Source organism: Lampetra fluviatilis, chromosome 12, assembly GCF_964198595.1.
Source record: "Lampetra fluviatilis chromosome 12, kcLamFluv1.1, whole genome shotgun sequence".
Taxonomy (NCBI): Eukaryota; Metazoa; Chordata; class Hyperoartia; order Petromyzontiformes; family Petromyzontidae; genus Lampetra; species Lampetra fluviatilis.
The window spans coordinates 5,585,713-5,611,854 of NC_136286.1; the positions used below are offsets into that span (position 1 = coordinate 5,585,713).

Here is a 26,142-nt window from a genome sequence, read left to right on the forward strand (position 1 = left end):
TGTTCGGCATCCAAGAGAGTCTACCGAGGGGCGGCTCGGGGCTCAAAGAGGAGCCACTGGGAGGCGGCATGCCCGCCGTGCGCTCCTGGATGCATTCCGGCGTGGTCGATGCCAGCACCGCGGCACAGAGGTGAGACGTTTCTCCAATCCGCCCACCGACGCACGGCACTCGGCATCTCCCACAAGCAGGGTTTTTATTTTATTTTTCATCATCTTAACGTTTTTTTTTAAATAGACATCAGCACGCGCTTGAGTTGTCTTACGCCGCTACGTGTGAGTGATGTCGAACCCAACAGTAGCCCACTCATCCCCATTAACGCTTGAAAGGGTTTTGGAGGATTTTTTTTACGTCTGTCCCTTTTTTCGAGTAAGTGCACCTTCTGCGTTCGAACAGCTCCTTCAACTGCGGGTCATTTTAAGATCCCACGCTCGTACTTTTATTAAATTTCTTCCGCTATTCCTGCGTGATTTCTCTCTCCATCTCTCGTAGGACTGCCAATATATGAGACTCGCTAAATGTCCACTGTTAATAATTTAGCGATGCATGCGAGAGGTATTACGCGTACGTGCAGGTATCGTGAACCCCGCGTGGCACCTACATTTAAATGAATGACTGTGTCTTCTCAAACCAGGGCACACGCCACGGCCGTCGCAAGGGATATGTTAGTTTGAAAATTATTATTTGAACGCAGCACACATTTCCTTTATCGCTGCTGCAATCAATGTCAAAAATGTTTTCTCTCTTCTACATTTGGTACTGTTTTGGTTTAAATTTCACGAACAAATAAAAGCGTATCGCTCACAGCGTTAAATCAACAAAACAGTTTCATCACGCAGATTAATTTCTACAAATTCCTATTTGAAGTCATATATTTTCGAGGAAACAACGTAGACACTGCCCGCAGATAAGGCAAGCTGTGCCTTCATGTTAACCTCAAAGGCGAACAAAAAAATAAATGCAAACGTCGACACAAACAAATACTTCATAAAAAAATAAAACGCGTGTACTCCGCCGCCGTCCTTGTATCGGCATAATGCAGGGTTGTTTGTGTATTAATAATGTATGCGTTAAAGCAAAGAAAAAGCAAATTGTAATGAATGTTTTAAAATAAACTGACTGCGAGGCTTTTAATGTCTTACAACTTCGTATATTTAGGTGACATCGGTTTTTTTTTTAAATAAGATGGTTTGTTGTGTCAATTGCAACGCAATGTTTTCCGAGCCGCTCAACGAGGCAAATATTAGCAAACAAATATCATTGCGCCATCGGCACATTTAAAGTTTCCACCTTTACTAATTTGGCATACCCCCCCCCCTCCCTAAATCATGGTGCGATTTTTTTTCGGCTAAAGGGAGATTAAACATTAGCAGTCACTCACTCGTACCATGTAATCGTGCAATATAATAGTGAGCGTTTACACTGCGACTCAAAGTGGGACCGCGCACTCCACAACATCGCTACAACTGCCACGACCTGTGTTCAAACTCGACTGTTGCTTCTCAAAAGTGCTCACCGCCTCCCTCGTTAGTCGCAGCATTCATTTCCGTATTTTAAATATTGAGCGAAATTTCACAAACTTTCGAGGTTTAAGCACTCTGGATAATTGCACAACCGTAGGCACACGTCACGCTGTTGACGCGTCGCATCGAGCTCGATCTTGTGTTGTTGTCTATCGTCAATTCAGTTTTGAAGAATAGTACCGTATTTCTGTATTCGTTGCGTGCGGTATTTTGATCAACGCGTAACGAATAATAGGTGTGCATTTCAGCTCTTGTTTGTAAAAAAAACACGACACTCTCATGGCTTTTTCATATTGCGAATCGCTACCTGCAAGCACGTGCTCACCGTAATACGATGGCATCGCTCTCGTCTTGTAGCTGTAATTGTAGCGAAGCGAAAACAATTATGAACGGTGCAGAGAAGCGTACGATGTAAATGTGCGTAACAATGTCAATACATTTATTTTCTACGCAGAGTTTAAAATCTCCTGTTGAAACAACGTGGGGATTTATTGATGGTGTCTCTCGTTGCTGCGGCTGTGGCACGCGCTTTGCCTGTCCGCGCGCGACATGATTTAAGGGTGCATGATGATGCCAATGTTAATAATGAGTCATTTGTTTACATAATAACGTTTCAGTCGCTGTCATTGCGGTCGCTGCATTCGGAATTAATACAGCGGCCGCGCTGACTGCGCGTGGCTTCTGATGCCTGTTGTTGCCTTCGTCCAGACGCGTGTCACCCCGTGTCCCAAGCCTCGTCCCATCCACAATCTTCGTGTCTCCATCGTGTCCATTGAAGCCGTCGTGCGGCCACCCCTCCTTTTGCTGGATATCTCCCCGTGTAGCCGCATGTCCTCCCCCCACCACCTTCCGGCGACGGAACGCCATCGCGTGCCCCTGCGTCTTCTCGTGTTGTCTCAGTCCCACCGAGCGGATTTCGTCCGTCCGTCCCAGCGTGTCTCCCTGTCTCCCCGCGGCAAGTGTTGGCCCACGCATAGCCCGCCGCGTCCCCACGTCCTTCTGCTTGCAGCCTCAGGGCCGTAGAAATTGGAAAGGCACGCGGCATCAGTCGCGTTGTCAACACCGCGCTTTGTTGTTGTTGTTGCAGTGGAACAAAAATAGGAAAGATTAACAGCGGACGTAAATATTTTCAAGAAGGACAAAAACAATCCCGCCGCCTCGTTTATCGCGCGGGTATATTTGAATAAATAATTGCTGATTTATCTGAATGCGCACGTACGCATTGCATGTAGGATACACGTACGTAAGTATATACAAATTTGACAGTCATTTGTCAAACCTCCCTCCCACACCGTGTCAATTACGGAGGATTTGTTTGACCATACTTCACCACGCTGGTCAGCGCGGGTTGGTGAATGATATACGTACACAAACGACGTGTAGTTACGCATGATGAAGACCAGCGCGTGTGTGTTCATACCTATACGTGCAAGTTATGAATACACGCCGCGCAAGTAAAATAGTCACGAATAGTATTGCACCAGGACAATTATAATTAAAGTAACGTTTTAAAACAACGCTCAGCGAATCTCGTATTACGACCTTCCATGCACAATTAAAGAGTCATAAACACCACTGCACGAACATAACCCTGATGGGTAATTTATGCTCGTTCCGACTTGAACTTATACTCTCAACAGATGCTGCGAGGTCACGTGCAGCAGGGCGCGTGCGATTTGACGCTCACCTCGTTGCATTCAGCCTCAGCACGAAGCCATCCTTTATTAAATACTCTGCTGACATTACCAAAATACCGATACAAAAAAAAATCCCGCACAAAACCGAGCTAAATAAATGAGTAGCTCGACTTTTTAGTTCGAGCGTTCACGTGCGTTTGATGTGCCGCTGGGAAAGGAGAAAGGGGGCGATGTTCTGGTGGTGCCACTGAGCCAAGAGGAGAACGCGGGTGGAAAAAGTATTTTTTTTTGCGGGCTGCCGCTGCTGCTGCTGCTGCTGGTGATGCATTTACCCCGAGGCTTCTAATTAAGTTTGATAAGTCGGTGGCGCCTCGCGAGAAGTGCATCTATCAAGCTCACACACTGCTCTTCCCTCCTCCACATTCTCCCCTCTCTCCTATAACGATCACCACCATCACCACCCCGCCGTGGTGGGTACCTCGTGGCCCGGTGTTTCTTCGCGCAGTGGCATTGCGCTAGCGCGGGCGCACTTCGAGAAGCAGCCGCCCTCCAATCTGCGCAAGTCCAACTTCTTCCACTTCGTCTTGGCGCTCTACGACCGCCAGGGCCAGCCCGTGGAGATAGAGCGGACGGCTTTCGTGGACTTCGTGGAGAAGGATCGGGTGAGGTCGTCGTGATATTACAGCCCCCCCCCCTCTTCCCCAATCCCTCCCCCTCCCCCGGTTCAGTCCCTCTCACGTGGGAGTCCACAGTAGTGCAGCAACACTCTTTATTCTGATGCTGCTGTTGCACTCGCATTTCCTGTTGCGCCCGAGTTAAAGCGCTTGAAATATGGGCCCCGCTAATCACTAACCGTGCTTTTGAATTCGTTGACTTGTATATGTATACATAGATATTTACGGAGGGTTAATTTCTCAAAGAGTATTTGTGTGGGTATCTGGTAGTCTGGAGTATGCACGTGACAAGTAGCATACAGCCCTATTATGAATGTGGCGTGCGGTGTCACGGAAATATTTGACGCAACTGCACGCGTGTCTATACGGTATATTGAGAGATATACTCAGGGTTTGATGCATTTCACACCGCATATAATCCGGGTCGCCGATAGACTGCATTAAGCACGTGAACAGTATCAAGAGCGGTGGCCTATTCTCGATGTGGTGTGCCGGGAGTGCGGATAAAATTCTCCGGATCGCCGAAAGCGGACAGATTGCGGCTGAAACTAAGCTCGCCCATTAAATATAGTCTTCCCAAATCATGTCACCGTGTCGCCCGCGGTGAATGCAGTGGGGTTTCGTGAAAATCGCAACGCTCAAGATGAGTAAAAACAACACAAATTCGAATTTATTGACAGTTTTTTTTGCTTATAAATCGGATATTAAAGGTTTATTATACATGATGTTTTATTGCCTGCACTTAATATATAAACTGTGTAGTAGGTACACTGACTTAGAAAATAATATCCCCTCGGATAAGACCACACATATACGTGCACGCTATATGTATATACTGTATATATATAATTCCGTAGAGCCAGTATTTGGAACTCACAAAGTACATTTGTATACACCTACGCGTAACGTTTGAACGGATTAATTCACAAGGCTTCAGGCTACAGTGATATTCGACACGTGAATTAATTGTAATACGTGTATGGTTATAACTAAGAACATGCGTACGTGTTCTTAGATTTGCTAAAAACAGTAATGGTAATTGTCTAATGTTTAGTAACAAATTCATTTGATTAACTTGTGTAAATATTTAATCAGGATACACGCTGCTATGTCGTTTCTACTTTCGTTATAAGAAGCATTTGTACGCAACTTTAAACAACCGTCACAAATACATTAATTATCCGCGCTGTTTTAGAACATCGAGTTTTTTTAAGTCGTGTACACTTTTGTTTACGAATGTTATTTTCACTTTCTTATCTTCTATTTACTGCCAAAGGAACCCAACAATGAAAAGACAAACAATGGAATTCATTACCGGCTACAGCTGTTGTACAGTAATGGTAAGGATTGCACGGATCTTCTTAAAGCATGCAATATTATGATTGACACGAGCTCACACATTCCATTTGTATCATATTACATTTGTTTATAATATCCTAAATATGGCCCTGTCGGTGTCATTCCGAAATGCGGGTCCATTCAACTGGAATAATAATAATGATGATGATAATAATTTCAACTTATAACGCGCCGTCGCCACACAGCATTGGTTCGCTGTCAAAGTGAGAGATCGACTCAGAGGCGCGATGAGGAACCACAGACAAGGTGGGGGGGGGGGGGCAGCCACGCAATGAGCTGGCGCCAACAATTGTCCAAGATCTGCGGTCCTCTATACATTAAGGCGTTATCGGCCTTTTAATGAGTGTTTACATGTGGGTGGATACCGGAGCACCCGGAGAAAACCAACCCTATGCGAGAATGAAACGGGACATTCTCAAGACTAAAAAAAAGCGACTTTTGTTACTTGCTTTGTACAGGTGTGCGGACGGAGCAAGATCTGTACGTCCGACTCATCGACTCCATGAACAAACAGGTGAGCGTGGCGAGCAGCGCGCACTTCGGCGGCCCTACTCCCCTCGCTCGCGTCGCTCGGCTCTTTCTATGCAGATAAATCCTCTTTGTAAACTGCGCAAAAGCGTGACACGCTATTTCACGGTGGCTTTTGCTCCGGGGCGCTGTCGTCGCAACGTGTTCACGGCGGGGTCCAGCCACGACTTGTGTTGCCGTCGATTATTCAATCACAAGGCGGCGTGTGATTAAACCTTTTGTTCGATTTCAACGAGTGCGGTTGGGGAGGTGGGGGGGCTGTAGTCGTGAGCGGTGCGGAGCGGTCGCGCGATGCGCTATGAACCTGGCGCCCCGAGTTCGATTCCCGCTCACGGCCACCAACACCAAGTGACAATTATATGGAACTGTCCTGTGCCTGCCCTAGGTTGATTCAGCATTAAATGAGTACCTGATGTGATGCGTAAACATCGCCACTGGGGAGACAAAGGCGGTCGGGCGCGGTTCCGGCCACACCGCCGCCTCGTGTTCCGTGCCGTCATTCATAGGTGCTCGCAAACAGAACTTGCCCCAAGAGTTTGCTAAAGCTATAGGGATATCTTTATCTTTGTTTTGTCGTCTTTTGGTGGACGCTTTAGCGTGTACGTATTTGTTTTATATGTTGTGTTATAATGGGAGCGGTGGCGCAGTGGTTAGCGCAACTGCGTGATTAACACGGCAACCTGAGTTCGATTCCCACTTACGATTTGCAATAACGGTGGCGACTATTTAAACCTGTCCTGCGCCTTTCCTAGGTCGATTCAGCCTTAAATGAGTACTTGGTGCTGTGTGTGAGCATTAACACTGGCGATACAAAGGCGGCTGGGCATAGTGTATTCCACATCAACCCACTCGGGTGTCGTTCCGGTCTTTATAGGCACTTGCCCCAACAGTCTATTTACCTGTACGGGGTATATCGCTATGGACCCGGCTACCCGAGATCGATTCCCGCTCACAGCCAACGCCAGTGACAATTATCTGAACCCATTATGGGCCTTTCCTAGGTCTACTCAGCCTTAAATTAGTACTGTATCTGGTATGGTGTGTAAACACCGCCACTGGGGAGACGAACACGGCCGGGCGTGGTTTCTAGCCACCCACCTCCTCGTGTTCCGTGCCGGCCTTAATAGGTGCTCGCTAACAGCACTTGCCACAAAAGTTTGTTGAGGCTATACGGGGTTATTTTTTTTTATTGTGCATAGGTATACACGTTTGTTCATGTGCATGTATGAACTCGGCTACCCGAGTTTAATACCCAGCCACGGCTAGCATCTTGAATGTTAAGTTGGTATCACAATTTGTTCACCTAGGTCGACTCTGCTTTAAATGAGTACCCGTTGCGGTGTGGACAACTTCAGCACTGGGGAGACAAAAGCGAATGCGCGTGGTGGTGGCCACCGACCCCACCCCCTCGTGTGCCCTGCGGGCTTTCATCGGTGCTCACTAACAGCACTTGCCCCAACAGTCTGTTTAAGACTATACGGGGGTTCTTTGTCTTTATATTTCATATCATTCCATATAACATTAATACGCATATCTAGCACGTGGATGTGAGCTGATTTCATTGCTCCATCTCCTGCAGTGGGCATCTTCCTCCCGGACTAATTCCGTTCCTTGGCTACCCACTCCATTAAAATTATTCTGACATCGCTAAATCGTAATTGATGGCGGCGGCTTGGGGCAGTCCTTCATCCAGCAGTGGATTAACTACGATGTATGTTGCACTTCTTTCGCACCATACATAGCCAACCGTGATAATTGGAGTTGCAACTATGGATGCTGCTGTTGCTGCCAATAATGATGATGATGATCATTACGTACATAGTGTTCACGGTTGAAAGGATAAAAATGCGTTCGTCCCACTCGTAGTCAAAAGGAAGCACACTGAACCACCTCGGCGTCGCCGGTCATGGAATCAACGTTCAACTTGTCGTCTGGGCCTTGCACGTCCGATACAAATATCCGAGCGATGCGCGTGTGTGTGTGTGTGTAAACAATCAACAAGGATGTGAAATCAATGTGAAAACATTGACCCGCGAGCGCGGTCCGCTGGGCTTCCATGCTCCCAGCTCGCGTCGAGTTGGCTCTGTCGACACGGGCGGTCGCACGATCTCCGGGCGAGGCACCCATTGCTTCCGTTTTCGTGGCGAAATCGCTCGACAAACTACGCAGAACAGAGAAATATCGCCTCTCGCTTGAGTGGCCCGTCTGCGTCTTGGTAGTTAGTGGTGGTGGTGGTGGTGGCTGCGTTAATGATAGTGCTGGTTGTGATGGTTGTAGTGCTTAGTGGTGGTGCTGCTGCTGCTGGGGTTGGTGCTGGCGGTCGTGGTTTTCGCGGCAGTGATGGTGGCGGTGGCTGTTATGGTGGTGATTGTGGTGCTGATGGTGTTTGCGATAGTTAATGTGGCGCTTGTTCTGGTCAGTGGTTGTGGTGATGGTGGTGACAATGGTGTTTGCGGGTGTGGCGGTGGTTGTGGTCGTGCTACTCAACGGTGATTGTTGAGATGATGGTGGTCGTGGTAAACGATGGTGGTTGGGGTACGGGTATGGTGACGGTGATAGCGGCGGTGTTTCATGTACGGTGACTGGACACCCCCCCCCCCAATCCTCCTCCACTCCTCGTGCCGCGGATAGAGCCTGACGCGCACTCATTATCGAACACAACTGTCGGACACGGACACGCGCACGAAGCGGAGCGTGCTCGCTCAGAGTCAGAGAGATACAGCGAAGCACACTGGCTCGCAGCTTGTGCTAAGATCTCTTCTGCAGGATGAGGTTACGCGTTCCGTTCAAGCGAGCCAAGCCTGTGTTGCATCTATTTGAGATGTCTACCATTAGTCCAGCGATTAACGAAACGCGCCGCTGTTAAAACAACAACACCAACAACAAACCACCAACAACAATAAAAAATAAGTATCGCTTAAAAAATAAAAAGATGCGCATATTCGGAAGGCGTCAACAGAAACGCGATATGGGCACGACAATGAATTCATCTTTCCGTTCTTCAAAAACAGTTGTTTAGAGGTAGGGAGCGGCGAGGGCGTTTGAACGGGCGAGGGATGGATTGCATTTGCATTTACAATGCGTTTCCCTCCTCCTCTCTCTCTCTCTCGCGCGCGCGCTCGTGGTGCAGGAGTGCGTGGTGCACCAGTGTGGAACACCATTAATTAACGCAGAAATATTTTAATAAGTGGAATTACCATGTGAGGTCGTGATGCAGAACACCCTTATTCACATTCACCGATATGGGGTGGTCGGTCGTAGTTGGAGGGAGGAGGTTTGGGTAAAGGAGTGGAGGGGAGAGATCAGGGGGGGGTGCATTGGGGGGGTGGGAGGGAGGGTATTGAGCGGGGGATGGGAGGGAGGGGGCTACAAAAAAGGGGGCACGTTTGGTATTTCTGCAGGCGTAATTTTAAAGAGGCAAATCTTGACTTAAAGCTTTCGTGACTGCAGGAATTCATATTCTTTGGGTCTTTCGGTAAAGTCACGTGGATGGTTCAAAGAAAATAACAAAAAAACTACGACGTTTCGATCACAACACAAGCGATCGTCATCAGGAGGACGTTTCGATCACAGCACAAGCGATCGTCATCAGGAGGAGAGAGTCCTCTTGAACCATCTACGTGACTTTACCGAAAGACCCAAAGAATATTTAAAGAGGCAGTTAATACGCACGGTGTGCGTATGCGCTTTTCCCGCGGCCACGACATATTGCAATATTTAGGCATTCATTTAAGGCGTTTAACTGCCAGATATGTCGTGCTTCTGCACCGCTGTTGCGCTTTAACAAACCACAAGCGTCAGTCTGCATACTTCTGTCCTGCCCCCCACCCAAAAACCATGCTCGCCGGGCCTAGCGGTTTTGCCGATTTTAATTTACCACCGCGCTCTCCAAAGCAAACACACGCGGCCATGTCATTGCGTGCTTTTGGCTTCAATTGGCCGCCAATGGTAGCCGATTGTAAACGAAGTACATGAAAGTGTTCACGTGTGTCATGGTGGCGGTGTTCCTCTTGTCTGTCCAGGCCATTATCTATGAAGGGCAAGACAAGAACCCCGAAATGTGCAGGGTACTGCTCACGCACGAGATCATGTGCAGGTACGTGGTGGTGGTGATGATCACTCGCTCACTCTCTCACTCGCGCCGCGATGACAACACCCAGGGCTCCGGGCAGCCGGGGGCATTGCCAGCCACTTCAAAGCGAGCGCTTCGATTGGCGCGGGGCAAATCCCTCGGAGTATTTAGTTACATGAGAATACAATAACAATACTGCAGCAGCAGCAGCAGCGAGGCTCCATTAACTCACGTCCACTACCACATTCTCCGCCTATTGCGACGATGCGCTCGTATATTCTTCGCTGCTGCAGATAGCACGCACACGTGCTTTGATTTTCCTCATTGCACCTTTGCACACGTGCCATTTCATACGGGCACGTAAACTGTTATATTGTTATGTATTTAAGAAAAAAATGTGATGTGATGTAACACGGTAGCTTCTATAGCGGATAATCAGAAGTAAGATTTGCAACACGTGCCCACATTTGAGTGGAGGCTGGATTATTTTTGTTAAAGCAATGAAAAAGCCCCGTTATGGTTGAACAATTGGTTACAAATCACGAGCACAATTACAGTTTTATCATCATCATTATTCCACCACCCACGCGATGATTTGCTGATAACTGCGAGCCTCAACGCAAAGTTGTGAGCACGTGTGACTCCTGCCCACGATGGCTGCTTAAGAGCGGCCCCTTTTTTACACATTACCCGGGAATGAGGTTTCTCGGAGACCTCGTCTTTGTATAAATAAATACAGCAGAGAGTTACGAGAAGGGGGAGGGGTGGTCGTGGTGGGGGTAGGGGCAGGGGGTGAAGTTGGGGCGGGTCAGGAGGCCTTTTGACACCGGGGTTTGGAAGTGGCGTCTGAGGAGGCCTTCGACGCGTGATGCGTGGCTGCCTAAAACGCCCGTTTGTTGGCTCCGGAAATACCAGAGCGGCCGCTTGGAGCCGCCTCGCCGCGAGAGACAGCCCCACATCGCAGCTCCCTCCTTGCTGCCCATGCGGCCCAACTTCCCCCCCCCCCTCTCTCTCTATGACTCTCTAAGTCCCTGACTTTGGCGTTTTCTCACTGGTCCACGCACGGCTTGCGCAGCGCACGTCCGTTTCAGTCGTGTCTTACCCGACTCACGACGCACATTCGGACACTTCAAAGGCGTTTCACCAAGCGTAATGCCGACGACACAATTTCAAACCACAAGTGGCACGCGCGGGTGTGTTTGGAGAATGTCCCAAATAGGAGCGAGTCGATGTGAGCTTAGCTGAGCACTACAATGTGTAATTCGGCTGTGATTTGATTCTCGCCTCGCTTCGTATTATGTCTTATCACGATTTGGGGTGCGCAAATCGATTCGGTAATCGATGCATTTTTAAAATATATATTTTGTGGTCACAAGTGACATCATGGGTCATTACCCCTTGCACACAGCCTATCCGAATTTGGATACAATAGATTTCAACTCGCATCAATCGATGCGTGCATGCGTCGTGAGCGCAATGATGGAATGTAATCGATCCATCGGGTGCATTCTTTCGCCAAAATTACTTACACGATGCACGCGGGCACACGGCACACTGCCACGCATACACGCGACGCTTCTTCACATACGCACACACAGAGAGCACAATGACCCTGCTACATCCACCGTGTTTGCACGTGGATCAGTCAATGCACACGTCACGGCGTGAGCGCTCACACCTCGCTGTTGTCGTCACGCGTTATAAGATTGGGCCTGCGCGCAAGACTTTAAAAAGTTTCAAGCGAAACTTGTAAGTAAAAAAATAAGAAATAATCAACTCGATGCGCTTTAATTGTGGCAAATGTTTCCAGATCTCGTGCCAGGTGAATTTTCGCTCACGTGGTTATTTCAGGAGGCGATGTTAAAAAAAAAACATTTAAGTTCATTTGGAAACGCGGCCAATTGCAACAAATTGTGTACGTTGACTTTTCCAAGTGGCGCTTTGGGCGAAGGACTGTTTAGACACGTGGGTGGGTGGAATACAAATGTGCTATAATCAGATTTTGAGCATGGCCGAAGTATATTTATAGAAGTATATTGCTGCTCCGTAAGACTCAGCGAAAATGCGTCACCAATTGCAACAGAAATTGTGGCATTTCCGTTTCGATCTCCGCCAGTGAGTGCCCCGATCCCCAGCGTGGTTGCGAACAAACAAGGTGCACGCTAAAATGACCACAGCTCTTCTCCTGAGACACAATCACGAGCCGGTGAACTTCAAGAAGCGGCACCGTCATCCCAGCCACTCGCACACACGCACGGAAGGTGCCCATGAGCGCCAGCTTCAGAGCTGCAGGGCAAGTCACCCCCGTCGGAGTGTGTATGTTTGTATGTGTGTTGAACTTCTTTCGCACCCTACTGAGCCAACCATCCTAATCGGAGGTGCGAGGGGAAGGACAACGAACTAAACATACAAAGCTAGTGTGAGTGATAGGGCATCCACTAGGTCGAATGAGCCTCAAAATGTAAACCTGGTGCGGTGTGCAGTAAACATCGCAACTGGGGGAGATGAATGCGGCCGGGCGTGCGTGGTGTCCATCTGCGAGCGTTGATTAATTTAACACGACCGGAGAAAAGGAAGGGGGAGAGGGGGAGCAAATATTTCATCTTAGACCGTGAAAGACGTAGAGGCTCGTGCAAAAGGTATGCACCTCGTATCTTCTGATTAACTCGGTCTCTTGCTGATTGAACCTCGTGCTCATTACGCACCTAGCGTTTCGTTTCAGCGCTTCATTTTCTATTTGAGCTGGTCATTAGTCATTAAAAAAAAGATATTTCTTAAAAAGTGAGATAGCATTAGCGATTATATTCCGCGATCCGTTGACGCGCCGAAATGCGCATTAACAAACCAACATATTCCGTTTGATAGTTGTTGATGCTGGCGCAACGTGGCAGTCTTATCGCGCGTTTGTGTAAGCTTTGTTGATTTTTAAATGCGAGCTTTCAGGGACGTCGAGGGAACGTGTCGTGATGATCAAAAGACAAAGTAGACGCGCACATTACGAATTACAATCTCACAACTCATTAGGTTGACGATCGTGTCAGCACCCCCCCCTCCGCAACAAGCAAGAAGCGCGTTCTCCTTAAGATTTGCTGTCATGGGGGCACGCGGTTATAGGTTCTATTTGGGACATCTCTTTAATATCGGTAAAATTAGACACTCCTGCTCGCGTCCGTAGATATGTTAACCACTAAGCGCACAACAAAGGGACGGGGGTTTTCATTTTAGTTACGACATTCACGTGCAATCTGCTCCAAATGATATTCCAAAAAATAAATATTTTTGTAGGGGGTTGGGGATATAAAACAAAACAGAGTACACTGCTCACACCTCTCTCTCGATCGCATGTAAATACACGCACGCGCATGATGCGTCCTTCGTACAATACGAGTCGTTGGGCACGGGCCTGGTTAAAACTTAATTCGCGTCGAAGACAACGCGCGCAATAACAGCCGTGGCGCGGAGATTATGTAAAAGCAATTCGCGCAGCAATTGCGCGTCGCCGCATAAACGGAGTGTTGAAAGAAATGAGTTGGATAGTACTAATGCGCCCGCCTCTCCAGTTCAGCGCTGGTATAATGGGCTGAATTGAATGATAATGAGGGTGATAGGCGTGAAATTGGATGATGTAGCACCGGTAACGCGAGTTGTAATTTATCTTATCAGATAGGAGCGCTAATGCAGTGCGAGCCGCTGTGGCCAGGGTCCCGGGGTTTTTCGCGACGGCGCCTGTAAACCCGGAGTCGTAAAAACGGGCATAAAGCGGTTATCTTAATTGCCGCCAAACTTTTTCCTTTTATTGCATAACGGGCCCACGCCGACGGGTATATAGGCTTGCAGGAGATATCTGCGGCGACTGCAATAAATACATAGGCCACTTGAGCGCAACTCGCTTCCTTTTACGTGTGGGGGCGGTGGAGGCAGGAAGAGCAACCCCGATTTTAAAACAAACAAACATTTAAACAAAAGCCATTTGCATGGAAGCACACGTAGACGCAGCCAGAATGTAACATGTGCTTATTATTTACGCAACGTGCACACACCGTTAAGAACAGTTTGTTCCAAAATAAAGATTCACACGCCACATAGATCCATCAGGGGCACCCCGGGCAACGTGGCCGTGCACATGCCGTGGGCTGCAGGGTTTCGCATCACACGTGCGACTCGTTACACGTCTTAGGCGGCAATGAAGGGTTTGCTCCTCAATTGCTTAATTGCTGCTCGACGCCTCGACCGTGCGGAAGCGTGTCAAATAATCGTCGCAACAAACACAGAAAAAGCAACACCCTCCCCCCTCTCTAGTCAAATACCACGCACGTTTGCGTCGAAGGCCCCGTGGTGATGGAGCAATTGGCGACGGCGGGCATGCCGATCCAGTCGCGGCATCTACCAAACGCGCCCTTCGTTTGTGCACGCGCGTCCATTTCGCCTAATTCGAGTGGAGACTCATCAAATATTTAGACGGCGCATTTCGCTGTGGGGAATTTCTAAACCTTAAAATGACGCTCGATATTTACCATCGCGTGGAGTTAAACCACGAGGCATCTGTGGACGTGCGCAGGGCCGCACCGATGTACGCTGGCAACGTCATGTGTATACACGTGTGTGCGCGCGTGTGTATGCGCCCCTTAAATTTGGGGTTGGGGAGCGGTGGCGCAGTGGTTAGCGCGCTGTGCTAAGAACCCGGCGAGACGAGTTCGATTCTCGCTCACGGCCAACAGCGGTGAACGATTATCTGGACCGGTTCTGTGCCTTCCCTGAGTCGACTCCGTCTGAAATGAATAACCTAGTGCGGTAAAGTCACATAGGTAAAAAATACAATTAAAATGAAATTTAAATTACTTGATACAGCAATCGTGCTATGACGGTTCCACCTGAAGACGGAAGCTTGTGTTGCCTCCGAAACGTCGTGAATTTTTAGTTTACTTTTATTAATTTTTAAAAATACAATTACCTACGTGACTTTACCGAAAAAAAACCTAAGAGTATGAATCCTTGCAGTCACGAAAGCTTCAAATCTAGAACCTAGTGCGGTTTTGACTTTGCGTTGTCTCCCGTGGTGCGATGCTGCCCACATTCTGTTGAGGCTATAGTGAGGACTCTTGCCGCAAGAGTCTGTTAATTCTATAGCGAGGATCTTTGTCATTGTATTGTAATACAGAAGTGAAAAAAAAGATTAAAACAATCTATTGGTGATACGGTATTCAATTATATTTATTTTTAAAAAATCTTTCGCTAGTTTGCATAATCATTGGTCTCTGGCAAGGTACAGTAGTACATTACTCTGAATAATTTCCGCATCATCCGGAAGGTTAAGCAGCAACAACAAAAAACATTTCTATCAGGGATAACATTGCTGAGTACATACAGCAGGTCTGACTCAGCAAAAGGACCCTGCAACAATTGTTATCACGGCAACAGAGGACAAAAAAAAAGACATCCACCGCTTCTTCGTTGCTACTTTATTACTTTATATAATAATACATTTTATTTTAATCGCTTATACACATTTGCTACTTCCAGTGAATTCCATAGTTTAGAGGCGCGTGGAAAGAAAGGGGGCTCTCGGTGTGACGAATGGTAGCGCACGCACCGAAGGGCAACGCGTGCGGATGGAGCTGTCGGCGCAGGGGCGGCAGGAGCGAGCAGCTCAAAGCTCCGAACGGGGGGGCCTCTGTGCCTTTTTGTAAAATTGCGCGCACCAGAGTTCAGCCGCGCGGCCGAGGAAAATCGACCCAGCCGGCGTCCGCGCTCTGCCTCATGAAGCAGAACGCATGAACACGCGAACACAGCGCCGTCCGGCTCACACAGGGCAGCCACGGCGGACACGGTCAAAATCCTGTTCTCAGCTATTGCCTCTTTTTTTTCTCTCTCCCTCTCTCTCCCGCTCTTCTTCGGCGACTGCACGCGGGTTTATGGGGCGCTTAAAGCCACGCGTTATTCTCTGTCTCGTAGAGGTGCACTGGGGCACACCGGAATGCCCCAGTCACTGGCCATGCACCCGCGGGGCGCGTTTCACGATATCAATCGGCAGTGGCGTGGCAGACTACCGGGGCAAGGAACAAAAAAAAAGAAACATTGCTCTCTTTTTTTTTGTTTTGTTTAAGCGCGAACGGTAAAGAAAATAAACAACAGCAACAACACAAGAAATACAAAATAATTAATACAAAGTGCGTGGGCCGGGAAGGTGAGTTACAGGGTAGAGTTTTGGGAGGAAAACGTGAATAAGTGCGTTACGCCGGTGGTGGGGGGGGGGGGCAATGCCGACTCGCGTACAACGCTCTGACGGTACGCGTGCCCGGGTGTGTATCTGTGCGCTCGTGGTCATTTAACTCGGACGTCTCGGTTTCTTTATTGTCGAGCGCCGAGTGAGAAAAAACGAAAAAAATAACCTACACGCTGCACGTCGTCGTCGTCCTCGCTTCGATTCGATGTCTCACGCGGTGTCCCCTTTCTCTTGCACCACTACCACCAGCCGCTGCTGCGACAAGAAGAGCTGCGGAAACCGAAACGAGACGCCGTCAGATCCGGTGATAATAGACAGGTAAGCGGGTCGCCGCCACCTGCTCCGTCACCACTACCCACAAATCGCTGCCTTTGCCCGCCTCTCCCCCAACCTCCCCCACCCCCCCAAGGGAGTCGCGTTGTGTCGGGGGTTTAGGGGTAGTGGTGGGGGGAGGGGGGCGTCCCTGGCCCCCGTGAACCTCTCATCCAGTCCCCTAGTCCCGACCCTCCCTGCCCCATCACCACCACACCCCCAACCCCCCTGGGCTCCTGGTCGCATGCGGGCCCCTATGCGCAGAGCGAGGTCGCCCGTAATTAGGGATGGGATAATTGCTGGTTTATCTCGGAGGCAGCCGTCTCGCCACTTGTCGTCGTCGAGAGGGTGAGTGAGGGATGTCATTTAGGAATCACGGGGTTGAGGCGGGGGCGCGTGCACGCGCGCGCATTCAACCCCTTTTTGCGCGCGCGTGCTTTTTACGCACTCGTTTTGTCAATATTAAGCGATGTTCACGCACGATTATGCCGGTCACCCAACTGTGTCGCGTGTTATCTATCGCACGGCGTTTGATTGTGAGGTCGTTGATGGTAGGACTCTTTTTCCACTACTATTCGTGTTGTGTTTATTATGCTTGTTGTTGTGGTTGTCGTGAACTATTTGTACAGCGAGTACGAAGAGCAAAAAAGTTCCACATATGAGCAAAGGATGGGCGTTAAATTCCGTGCACTGTACAGAACGGACACTCGGCACCCTTGCGATTCGAATGGACACTCCAGGTCCTCTCTATGCGTGCGCATGGAGAAATCCACACGCACCACTGCAGCACCCCCCCCCCCACAGTGATCGCTGGACACATAACCAAGGCGGAAAGAGAGATGACTGGACATGCTGCTATCCACCACAAAGCAGTTACCTTCACCTTGCTTTAAAAATGATCTTTGTTGCTGTATCGAATCACTGAGCGGACCCCCCCCCCCCCCCCCATGTTATAATTACGCCATACGATTACAAAACGCAAAAAGATGAAGGTTAGGGGCAATTATTTTCAAACACGCTATTCGCGTAAGATCAAGAATGCCTCCTGCGTTTTCATCATTGTGAAGACGGCCAGTCCTAATAGCAGATGTTGCTCCTTTAAAAATGCTCTCTGCTGCAGTCCAGCTGGGAGCACGCAGTGATGTCAGAATTCACAGATGGTGATGGTCATACAATAAGCCTGGATTTTGTAGCCAGGGGCCGTGGTGGGGGGGGCGTGTTAGGGTGTGAGTACAGCTCAGTATCAATTCCAAGGGTCCAACGATGCAGCCGAATCTCAACCCCCAACCCACCCACCCACCCCTCTCTCCCTTGCCCGTGCCATGCCTGGAGGGGAGGGATACGCCTGGCGTTAGCGACAACACCCTTTAGACAATAGCGGCTCCTGGAGTCGGGCGGAGTTGAATTCGGTGGTGGGTGTGGTCGATCGGAAGAGCCCCGGCACTTGCTTGGGGGACGGTGGGGTGGGGGGTCGTCGCTTCCAGCTGCCGCGTGTCTGTGCCGCGCTTCGCGAGCGGCGTTCTCTGTACTCGTTGCGGCGGCCGCAGCGGTTGGCGCGCTGCGCTACGGCCACCCGAGTTCGATTCACGCTCACGGCCAACACAGAGTGACGATTTAACTGAATCGGTCATGGGCCTCCCCTAGGTCGACTCAACCTTAAGTGAGCACCTACTGCGATGTGTAAACATCGCCACTCGGGAGGCAAGGGTGGCCGGGCGTGGTGTTGGTCACCCACCTTCTCGTGTGCGCGCAGAGACTTCATCGGTGCTCGCTAACAGCACTTGTCCTAAACAGTATGCTTACACTATGAAGGGGAGGCTTTGTGCGTGTGTACGCGGTTGTTGTTGGCTTTAACCAAACTTTGCAGAGAATACACGAAACAACGCTGTGGATGTGTGCGTTTTCAATTGTATGTAAGGTAATACACCGTTTATTCTAAACTATTTGCACAAGTTACTCTTGATGGCAGGAACAGCTTACTTTTCCAGGTTTAAATGAACCAATTTCTACTAATCGATAGAGACACAGGTGAACAAATTTGACAAAAGCTAAACAAATCCTTCTCCACGTTATAAAATAGCAAAAGGCTAGGGTAAGGATGCATCAACGATTTGGCAAAACATTGGCCGGCATGCTCTCAGCAGGATTTGCTTAGTCCACGGCAAATATTTTCACGTAAAAGCTTCTGCAGTTTTTTGAGACGGGGCGAACACGAGAGCTTTAAAATCAAATCTCTGTGAGTCTGTGACTGTTCCGTGCAAGGCCCTTTTGCCTTTTTTTGCCAAGTGTGTTCTTTACTCCCAATGCCAGAGTTCGCATGAAACAAACGCATTCTACATGATCATCATCGCAGTAAAACTCAGACTCTTGAGGACACTTGGGGAACCGCGGTTGGCCATCGTCGGATTGGTCAGCGGTATCTGAAATCGCCTAATTAAGAATGAACAACTCCTAATTGGGAAAATCAGGACTTCCAAAGAGTAACAAAAGATTCCTTGTGACGGGAGTCTCGGCAGGGGATGGTTAAACGGTCAACCCCTGCCGCGCCCTGCCCTCCACCATCCCCAACTGCTGACACGCGCACGCACACACTCACACATGCACGCACCAGTGTTGATTGATGTCCATGTCAAGCGGTGCCACCTACACCGCACCTCACCACATGCTAAACTCATTTCCGGGCTAAAGGGATACTGCATGCACTCCAGCCAGCGCTGCCTGCCTCGGTGTGTCAGTTGAAATTGACTGGACGCTTAGCAGAGCTGACCAGTGCAGGCCATAGCTGCATTGCTTAGCACTTTACTATTTTTTGTTTGAATGCATTGTTTCGCTCTTGGCTTAAATGCACTCGCGTGCACGAGGAATGGATGGTATTCTTATCCGTAAGGAGAGATAGAAAGGAGTGAATGTCTTAACCGAAAACAGCGAACTTTCAATCCTCCATTTTAAATGTATATCTTTTTTCATGATACATTTAACTTCGTGAAAATCGTCTTCTCGTAATTGCAATATTATCTCAGCTTTGAGAAAGAGAGACACGAAATATGATTGTCACGTTATATATTTTTTTCTCAAGTTGAGAAAATAGTCTGCGAGGAGGGGAGGGGGGGGGTCAAGAGAGAGGTTGCCATAAATAAAAAGGTAAACGGAAAAACAACAAGCGCCGTGATTGGTCCCTGGTGACATCACTGTCAGGGGGGTTGGTGGGCCACAATGTCTGGTGCTCCCCAGAAAAAAATTCCGCATGCCCACTATATAAAGTATCTCCTTAAGGCTCGCAATTGGAGCGTGACCAAAGGCGTCTGCTAGGAAGCGATTTTTCACCGAGCCTTGGAAATTAATCTTTAGTTTTTACCCCCCACTAACCAACTTTCTTTTTTCTTCCATGTCTCTTGGGTGCAGTGGTGGGGTGTGTGGGGCCCGTGTTGAATAGGTGGATTGTAGTTTGGCCTAGAAGGAAGGTGGCCAGCAGGCAGGGTTACGCCACGGTGGATGACGTGATCTGGCACGTACGCGTGCTGGGCGAGCGGAGCTGATTTGTTCTGTCCAGCGCCGATAGTAAGGGATTGGGTTTCAGCGGCACATGATAGCGTGGTAAGACCCGCGACACATTGCACGTGTACAGTACGGGCACATGCGCTTCACTGTACATCTGTGAAATCCGCGTTTGGCACGACTGCCACGCGCCTCGACGTGCACGGCTGCGCCGACGCGTGCACTTGGCACCTCCGCAAGCCGCGTGTGGCTACGCCGCGTGTGGCTACGGCAACACGGGTGAGGGACAGTGGGACATCATGAATGCCTCTTTGCTGTATACAGTGTGGATGCCAATTTAAAAATTGTCAAATATTCCTCCCCTGTCCAATTTAGAGGAACGGTAATTTTCATGTAAACTCAGTGGAGGGGGCATTGACACACGCGACGTGGACCCCCCCCCCATCGCTAACTCTGATATTTAGCATTTCTCGATTCGTTACTTTATTTGTTTTGATCTTCGCATTTTGCCTGCGTGACCTTCTTTTTCATCACGTCATCCCTCTGTCTCCATTTTTTTTAAGTTGTGGTCTGCCTGAACAAGCATTTCTGCCTTCATTTGACATCGCCGTTGCCTCCTGTGGCGTGAGGGCCCTTAAACGGATGTTTTTTTTCTTGACTGCAGGCAGAGGCTATTGATTCATTTGGTGATTTACAGAGAGCATCAGACGTTCGGCAGACAAGGAGGGCTTCCTTTTTAGCAGCACATGGAAGAAGCGGGGGGAAAAAAGTCATGGAAAATTCTTGCAGAACTTCCGTTGCTTTTGTGCGGGGGGCGGGGGGGCATCTGTTTTTTCATTTTAACATGGAATGATAAGAAAAATGGAAAAGGCAATGCATTTCTGCTGCAGAAGCACATTGTGCATTAAATATGCGTAATATAGGCTTCAAGCGGACAGCATTTTTATGCGGGGAATGCGATGATCGCAAAGGAATAAAATTAAATGAAACCGTTTCCCTCCGAAAGGAGATTTCATTTATTTAAAATCAATTAAATTAAATCACATAAAACTATGTTTTAAACATTTAGGGCAAAACAACGGTGCCATGTATTATTTAATTTACATACACAGTATCAATTATTAAGGGATCTCTCCTTTGCCGAATGTAGTTATTTAAAAAGAAATAAAGAATTGCCCTGTTTAATGGTTCTTTTGAAATCCAGTGTGAAATTACACGCATCTCGATAGGCAATGCATCAGGCTAATGCAAGCATACAAAACACTTAGCAATAGTTGTCTTTCGTAATGTAAATATACTGTACATATGAAAACAATATTATCTAAAAATATGTTGTAGTGGAATTGTGTTATTTAGTTATTTTTTCAATCAAACTCATACCTGCAAGATTCTGTACCAAATTAAGCATTGTATGCACACTTGGTGTAAAACATCCAGGGGGAAAAAAATATCGAACAATTTTGACGACATTCACATGCAATATATGTGTAACGTTACGTGGGTGTTGCATAAATATGCATTAGAGATCACCTTTTTTCCCTTCCTATTAATAAAAGTGTAAGAAATAAATTGTAATGGGCTTCATATGAGGCCCCTGCTTTGGGACGTGCAGCCAATTCCTTGATGAGTGTCGCTCATGCGGCAAGGATCGCCTCTTGTAGCCCGTCCTGGCGGTGCATCTGGAAATGTGTGGGTGCCGCTGTGGTGCCTGTAGAGATGTTTTCGGTGGTGGTGGTGTGTATTTGGAGATGTTTTGGTGGTGGTTTTGTGTATTTGGAGATGTTTTGGTGGTGTATTTGGAGATGTTTTGGTGATCGTGTGGTGCCTGTAGAGATGTTTTCGGTGGTGGTGGTGTGTATTTGGAGATGTTTTGGTGGTGGTTTTGTGTATTTGGAGATGTTTTGGTGGTGTATTTGAAGATGTTTTGGTGATCGTGTGGTGCCTGTAGAGATGTTTTTGGTGGTGGTGGTGTGTATTTGGAGATGTTTTGGTGGTCGTGTAGTGCCTGTAGAGATGTTTTCGGTGGTGGTGGTGTGTCTTTGGAGATGTTTTGGTGACCGTGTGGTGCCTGCCGATATGTTTTTGATGGTGGTGGTGTGTATTTTGAGATGTTTTGGTGGTCGTGTAGTGCCTGTAGAGATGTTTTCGGTTGTGGTGGTGGTGTGTATTTGATGTTTTGGTGGTGGTTTTGTGTATTTGGAGATGTTTTGGTGCTGCTGTGGCGTATGTAGAGAGGTGGTGGTGGTTTTGTGTATTTGGAGATGTCTCTGTGCTGGTTGGGTTTAGTGCCGTAGCGTGGTTGGAATGTGCCCTCGTGCAAGGAATGAAATGGGACCCCCTGTCCGTATTTCCACCTCTGTTGCCTGGCGCCGGGCCCTTCTAGCCTGAGAGTCCCAATGCAGCTGCGTGGCCTGCACACTCAATAGCTGCATCACTAGCTGGGGTATATTCGGAGGCGTCTTGGTACGGGAGGAGTCGTGCCACGTCTCTTGGCTACGCATTGGGAGTGCCGTGGGTTTGGTGAAGCCATAAGGGTGTGCGTGGAAGCATGGTGCCACATTTGTTGGTGGTGCGGTGCCTTTAGTGGAGCCGTGATGTGCGCGCGCGCGCGTGTGTGTGTGTGTGTGCGCGATAGTGGCGCCGCACGCGTTGGCCTAGGCGTTGGCAGTGCGGTGCGTTTGGTGGAGCCGTGGTGTGCGTGTGAGTGCTGTCACGTAGGGTTGGTTTACAATGCACCACCCCGCGCTCATGAGGGCCACAGTTGGGCTCGGCGGTCGCTCGTTAGATTGGCCACTTCTCCGGGCTCGACGCCACCTGCTCCCCTCACATAATTACCCCCCCCTCCTCCTCCAGCACTCCTGCCCCACCCCCCCCAACAAAATCCGTGGACTCAGCTCCGCCTGCCATTTACCCGAATGCCCAAATTAACCCGCGTTATTTTATTATTGGTGGTGTGTCGCTTATTTATTTATTTAATCTGCTTTTGCCGAAGCCCTCTCGCCAAATTCAAGGTCCACTGCATGCCTGTTTCCATAGCGCCTGTGCACTGGCACACAACACAAAAAGCGTTATTTTTCAAAGGACACGTAACAATTTGTTATTTTGGCACGTTTGCATCTCTCAGCACTTGGCGCTGTAGAAATTGTAAGCTTTCGCTGTGAATTCTGGTATTATTACAATGGCTTTGTCTTTTTGGCTCGGATTGCCCATTATAAATTTACTTCATTACAGTGTGCAATAATTTTAGCGCAAACGTGCAGAACCCTGACAAGGGTACTTTGTTATTATTAAGATAAATGATTGGAGTGTCACCGAAACAGTTGTTCTCAAGATCCTTCCCTGATCCCCCCCCCCCAACAGCCCCAACTCACCCCCCCCACCTCTCTGTTTCCTCCGTGCCCCCCCCCACCACTACCCCCCCCTCCCGCACTCTTTCCTCATAATGTTTTACCGCCTTTTTCCAACCACTACATGCAGTTTTAATTTGAGATTTTTTTTGTTGGGTTTTTTTCTTCTTCTCCTCTCTGGGAGCCAGATCCAGCAATAAAATATAAAAAACACATGCGGTGGGATTTCGCCGTTTCGGCTTGGCCAAAAAAAAATCTGTGCGCTTCGTACTTTCCTCCACCCATTTTCTGTGCGACTGAGATTTATCGTTGTAGCTACACTTGTTTCATATTAGAGAATTATGCACCCCCGCCTCTAAATGGGATCAATATGTCTCAGTTCAGATCCTCTGCCCCCCCCCCCAGAGTGGCCCAGGCACTGCTGTTCCTCTTGCCGGATATCTTGTGTGTGTTTTGTATTGGTATGAGCATGTTTACAATTATGTGTGCGGGCCATATGTGAACGGAATCCAGTGCCATTTAACGGTGCTTTGCCAAATACGTAGCAATGGACCATGCTTAAGAGGGTCTCAATATGTACATGTTATTTTAAGCTGTGGAATTAATAAAACATTTTAAAGTCATTTACTAAACAAATACGATAATAAAGATGAATTTCCAAATGAAATTCAACAATACGTAGCATTTTCCACTTTTTATTTCTTTTTTAAAAACATTAATTTTTTAAAATTAATTTCTAATCGAGATTGCCACACGTACAAGAAGAGCCTCTGGTCTATTGATGTAGACACTCTCTGCAGGTGACGTGAAAGATATTTTATCAACACGGGAGCGGCCGGCAAAGCGACCTAATAACTTTGTCACGGGCCTGCTTGTGCCTCAGAGTAAGCTGTAGCGAGAGGCGCGGTGAGTGAGCGTGCGGACCCACGATCCGTCGCGCGGTAAGTGCTTGTTTAGACGGGAATTACCCTCATAAATAATCGGTGCAGTTCACGAGCGTGTGTGCGCGTGAGAGCGAGCGAGAGAGAGCGAGAGCGAGGAGGGCGCGAGTGAGCACACACCACGTGGTGGCTGGTGGTGGTGGTGGTGGCGATATGCTTGCTCATGCGACAGCTTTGTCGCGTCGGTGGCAGGGTCCCGGGGCAGCGGCGGGCGGTCACGTAAAATTACGAGCGAGTCCCGGGGTGTGTATTTCACCTGTCGGCGCCGGCGGTGGCCTCCCCTGCCGTAATGATGCCACTCCGCCAAAGTCGGCGCATATAATTGGGCACTCCATTAAAATTCGTGTGTGTTTATTTTTGTTGCTTTTTCGTGTTATATTTTTTTGTTTAAACAGGGTCAGTTACAGATTTATTAAAAAGCCGAAAATGAAAAACACCACATGCTTCTAACTATATTTTCTTTGATTTGTATTGTCATTCATTTGTAGTTTGATCAATGTAATAATAACATCTAAGATGTATTTCCATTCCCCTGTGCTTTTGATCTCTGCTTTTACCATTGCATATAGCACACTGCTTTTGTACACATTAAGGTGACCTGATATATGCACAAATGCCAGTTGTTTAGTAAACATTCCGTCCAGCCGATCAAACCTTTGTTTTCAAATCTCAATCCCAGGTCTCATTACATGTCTATATTTATCCCTCCCACAAACATGCAGAGGCTTGCTCGTACAAACACACACCAACGAGATGTTATAGTGGTGTGAGTCCCAGTTGATTGCCAACTTATTAAGCTGAAAACCAAATTACCATCCATACAATTCCCTCACCTTCAATTCTTTCTCCTCTATTTCTCTCCGGCTTTGATTAGAGAACTCATTTGCTTAAACCGTGGTCACAATGCCCTTACATCACTTTTCCCCATTGTGCTCCACGCTTTATCAGGCCAGCCCTCTATTGTAGGTGTGCATCCAAATACATGCAACAGCGCTTGCACATTTGCCTTGCTCGAACACTCGTTTCCCTACTCTGTATCTTGCTCGCTCGCCCGTTCGCCCGTGCTCACTGTGTGTGTGTCTCTCTCTCGCTCTCTCCCTCTCTCACCACGCTCGCGCTCTCTTGCATGCCGCTGACTTGATTAGTGTGAATCCCAGTTGTTTTGTAAACTCATTAGGCTGAGCCTCCACCTCCATCAATCACACAGCCGCGAGGTGGCAGGGTCCCCGGTAGGTGCGCCGCGACCGTGGAAATGCTTTTATTGTCGCTTGTAGGCGAGCGCTCGACCCCATTACGCTCTCCCGCGGGTCTCGGGTCAAAAGTTAACACCTAGCATTTAGTGGCAGGCCGAGGGTGCCTTCTGGACAGTGCCACACGCACACAGCACGCGCGTTCACGCGCGCACGTGGAGGTCGGCGTGTGTGCGTGTGCGCGTGCGTGCGTGCCCATCAGGCGCAATGAGCTCCGGAACGTGGATAGCAGTGCCCGCGGTCACTTTGACGGGTGGCGTGATAGAGCTTTTGGAAACATGCAGGTGTGTCTACCCTCACCTCGTCAGTAGATACTATTGGCATCGTCCTACTTTTCACCTATTGCAGGATCGTGCGAGATGGCAACGGTTTGGGGAGGCCTTCATCCAGCAGTAGATCGATCATGGCTGTTGCTGATGATTAATTGTTTTTAATTGGCGTATGGATTTAAAGGTTTATTGTGTCGTTACTATGTTTAATTTTGATTGTTTTGGAATTTCCTTTTGAACATTTCCACCTATTTTTTCTTCCACCGCATTGTATATTTGCGTGTTTTTTGTGACCCAGATCTCCATGGACAATGAGACTCTTAGTCCTCAACTAGGCTCGATCAGAAATAAACTCTCCGTCCGTTTTAATTTGAAAAAAGAAGAGGATGCAAAATGCAGTACAATAAAATACAAGCACAAACCATTTCCAATTTAGCTGTCGTCTTCACGGTGCGTGAAACACTGACCGAGCCACTTTATTATTGCAGTTTGGTTAACTTGACGGCAGTGTTTG

The 26,142-nt window shown here is 48.4% G+C and overlaps 1 protein-coding gene across 4 annotated transcripts in view; it reads left to right on the forward strand.

Annotated features, from left to right (window-relative positions):
* Window positions 1-6: 6 nt before the first annotated feature.
* Window positions 7-26,142, forward strand: part of LOC144935085 (transcription factor COE3-like) — a 96,121-nt gene continuing 69,985 nt past the window's right edge. For all 4 annotated transcript variants that reach the window (XM_078861451.1, XM_078861452.1, XM_078861449.1 and 1 more), the window contains exons 1-6: window positions 7-130; window positions 3,664-3,820; window positions 5,109-5,172; window positions 5,650-5,705; window positions 9,742-9,815; window positions 16,264-16,332. In XM_078861451.1, the coding sequence (XP_078717577.1) occupies window positions 69-130; window positions 3,664-3,820; window positions 5,109-5,172; window positions 5,650-5,705; window positions 9,742-9,815; window positions 16,264-16,332 (482 nt within the window). In that variant the 5' untranslated portion in view covers window positions 7-68. The remainder of the gene's footprint in view (window positions 131-3,663; window positions 3,821-5,108; window positions 5,173-5,649; window positions 5,706-9,741; window positions 9,816-16,263; window positions 16,333-26,142) is intronic.